At 45.2% G+C, this 9,052-nt stretch overlaps 2 protein-coding genes across 2 annotated transcripts in view; both read right to left on the reverse strand.

The window, feature by feature from the left end:
• Positions 1-5,177: 5,177 nt before the first annotated feature.
• Positions 5,178-5,816, reverse strand: LOC138053882 (uncharacterized). Its single transcript, XM_068900418.1, has one exon. The coding sequence runs from the start codon at positions 5,814-5,816 to the stop codon at positions 5,178-5,180; it is 639 nt and encodes a 212-aa protein (XP_068756519.1).
• Positions 5,817-5,928: 112 nt separating this feature from the next.
• Positions 5,929-9,052, reverse strand: part of LOC138053883 (uncharacterized) — a 3,912-nt gene continuing 788 nt past the window's right edge. Inside the window, exon 1 of the mRNA XM_068900419.1 lies at positions 5,929-9,052. This exon is cut by the window's right edge and continues 788 nt beyond it. Within this exon, the coding sequence (XP_068756520.1) occupies positions 5,929-9,052 (3,124 nt within the window).

Consider the following 9,052-nt stretch of genomic DNA (forward strand, 5'->3'; position numbering starts at 1 on the left):
AAACGCCTCTGCCAGCTGGCTAGAGGAGATGAAGGATGTGATCAGGGAGCATGTGCCACCCCCGGCCGAGGAGGAATGGGATCTAGAGATTGACGAGGTAGTGAAAACAGTGAAAAAGAAAAAGAACTGGAGTGCCCCGGGGCCGGATAAGATATCTAATTATTGGTGGAAACATGCTGAGGCCCTCCACCACGGAGTGATGCTTTGCTTCAAATATATCTCTAAGCTGCAAGGTGATTTTCCCGCGTGGTTTACTGGAGGAAAGACTACACTGATCCCCAAACCTGGAGTGGTATCCAGCGATAACCAAAGACCAATAACATGCCTGAACACAGTTTATAAATGGTTCACCGCTTGTTTGTTAAGACCTATGGATCAGCACTTGGATGTGTACGGACTGATGGAGGCGGAGCAGAGAGGGGCGAAGGAAGGATGCAGTGGCACCACGGACAATTTGCTTATTGACCGGATGGTTACCCAGGATTGTCACCGTGGGAGAAGAAACCTCAGCATGGCATCGGTTGACGTGACCAAAGCCTATGACTCGGTGGACCACGAGTGGTTGAGTGAGATGATGTCGATACATCGATTCCCAAGGTGGTTAGCGAGAGTGGTTACCAAGCTTTCTAAGGCCTGGAATACCATGATTGTTACAAGAACTAAACTGGGGATGGAGATATCGGAGATTATCCAATTTAGAAGAGGACTGCCTCAGGGGGATTCTCTATGTCCGCGCCTATTTACTATCTGCCTGAATCCCATCGCTTGGAAACTCAAGGCAACTGAAGGATATAGACTCTCGAAGCCGATTGATACCAAAGTGACGCATTTGTTGTACATCGATGATCTTAAGATCTTTGCTTCCTCCGCACCTAAGCTCAACACCGTGATGAAATCAGCAAGATCTGCAATGCAAGATATCGGCCTCGACTGGAATCCGAAGAAGTGCTCTGTTGTACACATCAAGAGAGGAGTGAAAGTAGAGGACGCCGAGAGCTTAGCATTTGACGAAGCATCAGTGATCAAATGTCTAGAAGAGGGAGCTCAGTATAAGTTTCTGGGCGTGTTGGAAAGCACAAGACAAGAAGATCAGATAGCTTTTAAACTCGCCGCCGAGATGTACCTGAACAGAATGTCCATCATATGGTCCAGTCCGCTCTCTAGATTTCAATCGCATTGTAGCCTCCAATCAGTACGCCTTACCTGCCTTGACTTACTTGATGTGGACACAACACCTTCCCATCACGGAACTTCAACGAATTGATCGTGAGATGCGCAAGATCGTCGTAGAGCAGGGAGGAAAGCACCCGCTGGGCTCAACTGCCTTATGTCATCTTACAAGGCAGAGCGGAGGACGAGGTCTGCGTTCCGTCGAAGCCGAGTACAAGGCGATTAAGATCAAAAGTGCACTCAACCTGTTCAAAAATGAGGATCCAACCATGGAGCTGGTGCGCCAGTTTGAAGACCGTTCAGTAAGGCTAGGACATTGTTCAATAGTCAAGGAGGCTTTGAAGTATGGGCAAGAGCTTGGAATTAAGCTAAATTTGGTGCACCCTAACCCTACATGCTGTACTGAGGATGGAGATGAGATCCCAGGTACAAAGACCAAACAGCAGTTGAAGCGAGCTGAGCAGGAAAAGCTGAAGAAGGACGTGCGAAGTCAGAGTTGGCAAGGGAAGCTGATCGCATCGAGATGGAGTGACTCCGAGCTGAGTCACGGGTGTTTTGACTGGCTTAAGTGGAAATCCTGTCCATCATACGTGATTGCTGGTATCTATGAGCTGTACGAGCAGATGCTCAGTACACGAATCTACCAGAGTAAAAAGACAAGAACTGCTAGGGAACTTGACGCGCAATGCAGACTCTGCGGTAAAGCTCAAGAGTCGGTAGCACATATTCTGGCTGGATGTTCGGCGCTTGCGCAGAGCAAATACCTTTACAGGCGATTCACAGGCATAATTGCGCGTTGAAGATTCTGTTTTTTGAGATGCTCCATAATCTAGAACTCGTAGACACTGTACCACCTTGGTACTCCCCGATCGAGCCAAAACCTGTCTACGAAAGCGCAGATGCACAAGCCTTTTGGGATGTTCCGCTGTACGCAGTCCACGTGGTAGTGAGAGCCAACCGGATAGATGCTAGAGTTGTGGACCACAAGCGGAAGAATGTTACCATCTTAGAGATGAGTTGTCCATGGGTGGACAACAGAGCTGCAAAAGACCAGGATAAGACAGAGAAGTATGCCCCCTTGCGGCTGGAACTAAAACAACAATTCAAAGGATACAGCATAGACCAGCACAACATCATTCTAGATGTACTGGGAGGATACTCCAAAGGACTTGAGAGAACTGTTAGGGTTTTAGTGGGAAGGAAGAGTAAAGAAGTCTTGATAAAGATGCAGAAGTCCGTGTTAACTTCAAGTTTACACATTGCCCGCCACTTCAAGATAATGACATAAGATAAGACACTAGTAGAGCATTTTTTAAGTATTTTAATGTGATATCTCAGAGAAGGAGATTTGAATTTTTTTTTTCCTTCAAGGTCTACTTAGAAGACATTTTAATGTATTAGTTTCTATAATAAGTTTTTCTTTTAATTTTCTTATTTCTCGTTGGCCTTTAGGTTACGCAACAGCGCCCTACTGTGCTTTAGCTATCGTTTAGCATACATACGTTTGCACTGCTATAATAATAATAATAAGAGAAAGTATCCCCTTGCTGTATCACAGTTTTTAAACATTTTTTTATTTCTGTCGCGTGGTTAGATGATCAGGGCGGGGAAGAGACTTCCCCGCTGTTGCGCTCGCACCTCGATCCGTTGATTCAATGTCACTTTCACCGCTTTCTGCTTTGTGTAGCCACAACCATTTTCCTTTACGACGATTAAAACGCTACCTTCTTCCATTCTTTTTAAAATAAAAGTTTTTAGATTCGTCGACGAACGTGATCCCCACTATTGAGGCCATTTTTTTCACAAGGTGCTCAAGCCCCGCATATTTGAAATTACATTTAGGTTTTTACAAGTTGCCAATCGGGTGCCTCTCTAAAAATAGTTGCTTAGCTGAACCATTCGCAAAAATAAGAGGCCCATGTATGGGGAATCCGCTCTCTTACCTCATCCTCTCTTGTTTAAACAAATTGTTTTGCCTTGTATTTTGTTCTAATTTGATAATAAGTTATTTTGAATGAGTTAAGATTTTCATGCTAAATTAAGGACGGTGCGTACTATTGTTATTGCGCATACGTTCTGCGCATCTCCAGATACTCGGGTTTCCTATCGGTGATGCTTACCAATACAGTGATATTTTTGCGCGGTTTAAAACTATCCGGAAAAAGTAGATCTTAGTAAGAGCTCTTGTATCCAAGAAGAAAATTGGGGGTAACCATGCATTTTTGAGAGAGAATTAAGCTTCACTTTGTGAAAGAGCGCCTTACATTGCATATTTTTAAAGCTTTCTTACAAATATTATTCATCAGTTACCTTTGAAAAATGCGTGGTTACCCCAAATTTTCTTTTTGGATTTCAATAACACTTGTTAAGATCTACATTTCCTGCATAATCATAAACCGGGGCTAAAATACCTTTGAATCAGTAGGCACCGTCTTAAGGGATATTGATAAGGTTATCCAACCTCGTTCCCGGTAGGCCTTTTCTCCGCCGAGGAGAGGAGGAAAGGCCTGAAGAAAAGCCCTGGGAGCGAGGTTGAAGGTTATCGGTCATAACGAGCCGCAACTGAACGGAAGTTCAAATATTCGAGAGGATGGTTGCTATGGGATGACGCAAGAGAAAATGAGGGGACAGAGAGCGAGGCTCAGGGCATTAGCCGGGATATGTCATGTCCACGAAAGTTATTCTTAGAGGAGCGGAAGTCTGTCTTCTGAGACGTCTGCATGCAGTCATCGACAAACGTTACGTCCACTGCGTCCGCCATTACATTAAATCTTTGCTTTTCTTTCAAACATCAGACCGAAGTTGACCTGGATGCGGACGTCTTGGAAGACAGACTTCCGCTAGAACAAAGACTTCCGCTCGTCTAAAAATAACTTTCGTGGACATGACATATCCCAAGGGCTGGACCGGGAGCCTTCCTCCCTGTCCCCTCATTTTCTCTTGGATGACGTCATTATCCTGCTTAGTGTACATCATCACTTCGACACTTTGATATCACTTTGTACAAACGTTTTGTATTGTGAGGTAGTGAAGCCTGGTTATTTTAATATAATGGACAGTATCGGCCTTGTCAGGTCTTTGATTTCATGTAATATTTCTGCGTAAGCAAAAGCGGGAAAATTTACTTTCCCTCGATGGAGTAGCTCTTCCTGGCTGTTTCCCAACAACGGTGCAAATTGAATAGTATGACAACTGATCATGAAATGCAGCTAATATTTAGCATTTAAGTAAATACACAGCCTCTCTCCTCGATTAACGCTGCTATCTGCGGGATAGCTATCAAATCTTTATTGATTACTATTGTCAACAAGGATCCGTTGTTGTGTTGTTGAAAAACTACAATAGCACTTGAAGCTCTGTTTGCTCTTTAGTGGTTACAATCAGACTTTATGGTCCCGTAAGGTCGTGAATTTGGTTTGGAACATGTACAGGTGTTCGACAAAAGTGTTTGATAGGCCAAGCCAACTTTGATACCACTTAAAGGCCCACCTTCAACCGACAGGCTCTTCGACCGTTTGTTTTTTTTATGGAAATTCGCATTGCTTATCACAGCGATCTGATTGGATAAATTTCAGCTTTGGCTGGATTTTCATGTATGAAATTGTTCTACGGCACGCAAAGCCTTTCGGTTGAAGGTGGGCCTTTAAAGTTACTTCTGTGTTTCACCCATTGGCGTTTTATCCAGAAGAGTTATTTTCCTATATTTCTGGAAGCAACTTTTTTCATTCTGTCGCAAGGATTCCTTGACGCTATTCCACACCGGTTAACTTTTCAACACATTTATTAACATTTTTTCACTCCGCGTGCTCTCTCTACCGGTCCTAACCGGTTTTTGTGACGTCAGTCCATCGCGTCACGCAATTGTCACGTTGCGTCCTATTTTCGTTCCGACACTCTCCCCCTATTTGATACACGCTAGTGGAGCAAATATATTCACACCTCCGCTGTTTAAACAATTGCAACAGTAACTCTCTTATACAAGTAACAAGTTTAAAAATTCTAACAGTTCATAGTCCCTCTTGGGTAACAGGAACAGTCTCTTCGCCTTCTTTCTCTGTAATGTCTCTAATCCGCTGAGCAGCTACTACTGCCGCTCGTCTCGGAGTGAAATCTCTAGCTCGAGGATTAAGCTGTACTGGTTGACTCGGCGGTGTCTCTCGCACGTCACAAGACAGCTCCATCGGGCATAAATGCTGGATCGCCCGTTCCAAATATGACTTCCCCGCTCTCAGCCTAGCTCCTCTCACAACTCCGTCACGCCCCTTGATAAGTTTTACAACGATTCCGATATTCCACTTCCTACGGTTGCGCTCCTCGCTCTGGATCAGAACCACATCACCAACTTTTAAGGTCAATTCCTTGGTCTTATGTTTCAGATTGTGCCTCTCCCTCAGGCTCCTTATGTAGTCTGTAGTCCAGCGTGACCAAAGAACGTCCTTGCACCGACGGACATATCTCGCTCTCTTACGTAGATCCACATCCTCAACTGCATCTGCATCTTCCTCCGGCAGAAGGTTAGACTGACTATATATCATGGCGGCTGGAGTCAGCACAGGAAGCTCAACATCATCTTCAACATAGGATAATGGACGATTATTGACAGCCACCTCTACATCGAGGATTACTTCTTCAAGCTCATTAAACATCAGAAGGGCCCGCCCAATAGCCTTGTAGAAAGCTTGCTTTACAACTCCTACTAAGCGTTCAAATTGACCGCCCCACCATGAGGCCCTAGAGAGATTAAACTGCCAAAGGATGTTATGATGAGCCAGGTAGTCTTTGAGTCTTCTCATCTTTCATGATACTGTTGAGCCATTTGGACGCTGCTACAAAGCTCTTCCCATTATCTGAATAGATCTTCGTAGGCCTTCCCCGTCTGGCAATGAACCTTTTCAAACACTTGGTGAAACCTTCCGTGGTCTGGTCAATTAGTAGCTCCAAATGGACTGCTCTTGTCAAACTGCATGCAAACAGTAGGATATATGCTTTGCCTTCCAACTTCTTAGAAACCTTGTATGCTATTGGCCCAGCGTAATCTACCCCCACTACTTGGAAAGGATAAGATCCTTCAGTACGGTCCACTGGCAGGTTTCCAGGGGGTGGATTGTGAAACCTCGTGGCATGAAATTTCTTGCACCCGTAACAGTGGTTGATCACAGTCTTTGCTAGCTGACGGAGACGAGGTATCCAATATTCTTGTCTAACATGCGCCATAGTAGACCCTACTCCCCCGTGAAGAGTCAAGAGGTGGGCGTCTTGCACTATTTTCTCTGATAAGCTTACTCTGGGTGGTAGATACACAGGGTAATGTCCTTGAATTCTTCCTCTGCACAAGTAGATCCCCTCATCATTCTTCTGAAGATTGAGCCTCTGTTGATCTTCTAGGAATTTCTCTGTCACAGTGTATCGCTCTTGCTCGCGCTTTATCCACCACTTCACCTGCTTCTCAGTCTCAGCCGTTGTCAAGAGGCCGCTAACTCTATTCGATTTCTTGCTTCGGCAATTCTGAACGAATCGCGTTACCCACGCGTTAATTCTGATCACTCGCCAGAAGGCATGCTTCTCAAGCACTTCATCAAAATCATCTCTCACATCCACAGCTACAGCGAAATTCTCTTTGGTGAGTTTGGCCTCGGTTTCCGTCTCCTTGTTAGGTTTAGTCACTATGTCTCTTGGCCATTTCTCTGAATTGGGCAGCCATTCTGGTCCGGATAGCCACATGCCAGTCAACTGGTCTGCATTACAGCCTCTGCTCCCTATGTCTGCTGGATTGTGGTTGGTGTCAACGTGCCTCCATTCAATGAAATCCTTAGAACTGATCTTGTGAACTCTGTTGGCCACGAACTGCTTGTAGGATCCTCCCCCTTTGATCCAATGAAGTGCGACCGTACTGTCACTCCACCCATAAACGGATGTAATCGGGTATCCTTCGAGTGCTGTTCTTACGTTATCCGCTAGATTAGCTGCCATATGAGCTGCTACCAGCTCTAACCTTGGGATTGTGACATTTTTCTTTGCCAACCTTGACTTTGCTGCTATCAATCCCTTGCTCACTCCAGAGGCTTGAATAATCACTGCATAGACTGCTGATGATATCCCAGAACCACTTGTGTCACCGAAAGCATGCAATACAACTCCTTCAACAGGCTCCCTAAACCTTGCTAGGCTCCGTGATACTTCAACCTTATTGGGAAGGCTCCTCACAAACTTCAGCCACTCCTGCCCCAATCTATCCGATACCTTCTCATCCCATGGAAGACGACTCTCACATATCTCACGATACAGTAACTTCCCCACCAGCATTGTGGGCGAGGCAATCCCAAGCGGGTCATACACTGCGGCTAAGAATCGTAGAATCCCTCTCTTCGTCGTCTCGACAGGTTCTTCGGGAAAAACCACAGCGATCAAGTCCTCCCTCTTGTTCCACAAAAGTCCCAACATCTTTGTTTCACCTTCTTTAACTCCTAACTGTTGTTTTGCATAACTCTGCTGCTCATCAACGGGAACAACCTTCCCGCTCTCTAGCTGAGGATCGTTAGAGTTCCACTTATGCATGGTAAACTTGGCCTCCCCGAACACTGATGCTATTGTCTCCTTCAGGCCCTGGACCTCGTCTGTAGTGCTGCCCCCGGTGATGACGTCATCAACATATAGACTTCTCAAAATCTCTTCAATCTCTGAGGGGTACCTCTCCTTTAAGTTTTCCAAGTGCAACTTCAATGTTTGTGCCAATAAGAATGGTGACTGTACCAACCCAAAGAGCGCTCGCGTAAATCTCAACACCTCAATTGCAGAAGGGTCCTTGTTTTTGATCCAGTGGAACCGTAGGACATCCCTGTCCTCAGTCCTAATGCGTACCTGTAGGAAGGCTTGTTTGATGTCTGCTGTTAAGGCAATTGGTTTGAGGCGATTACGCACAAGTACATTCCACAACAGGTTCTGAAGAGGAGGGCCTGTCTCTAAACACTCATTTAAAGAAGGACTGTTTCCATTCGGTTTAGCTGACGCGTCAAATACAATTCTAAGTTTCGTCGTTGTTGCTGTTTCCCTTTTTACAGGTTTATGCGGGATGTAGAACACTCTCTCATTGGGTTCCTCTTCCACTCTCTCGACTATCCCCTCTTTTAGCTGATCTTGAATGATTTCATCGTACTTATCAATCATGTCTGGATCTCGCTGCAACTTCCTTACCAGTCCTTCTAGTCTTGCTATGCTACCATGTTCGTTTGTTAGTAGACGACCATGACCCGGCTTCCACAACAACCCACTTTCATACCAACCTTCCTCACTTCGGTGTAGCTGCTCGATGAATTCACCATACACGCTCTCCTGGTCTGTTTCTGGTCTATCTTCGAGTCCTAAGACATCTAAACTGCAGAGTTGCTCATAATCGGCTGTTGATGATTTCGTCAAGTAAACGTTAGAAAGGCCTGTTTCTTTACCAGAGGACATCATCGCCCACCCTAGCATAGTGAGCTCAGCAATAGGCTCAGATGGTTTACCGATCCTCGGTTTTGTCTCGGTTTTGATTCTTGAGTACTCACTAGCGCCGAGTATAAGGTGGATGGGTAATTCACCTTTCTTATCCTTGTCATCCATTACTACTCCTTCCAGGTGAGGATACTTGGTTATCAGTTCTTCATAACGCGGGTTTGAGACTGTGAGTAATACTCCCTTATCTACCTTATTGACCTTTGTCGTCATCTCAAATCTTCCATCGACACTTGCAACCTTCACTGTATAACTTCGTACCTTTTGGATTGTAGAGCAAAGCATCATTTCTATCTGTTTATGTTCAACATGTGTTGGAAGCTTGTTAAGCCGTTCGACTAGAGCTGCTGACGCGTATGAACTACCTGCCCCTGTGTCCAATAATGCTCTA

The sequence above is a fragment of the Montipora capricornis genome, chromosome 6 (genome assembly GCF_036669925.1).
Source record: "Montipora capricornis isolate CH-2021 chromosome 6, ASM3666992v2, whole genome shotgun sequence".
Lineage (NCBI taxonomy): Eukaryota > Metazoa > Cnidaria > Anthozoa > Scleractinia > Acroporidae > Montipora > Montipora capricornis.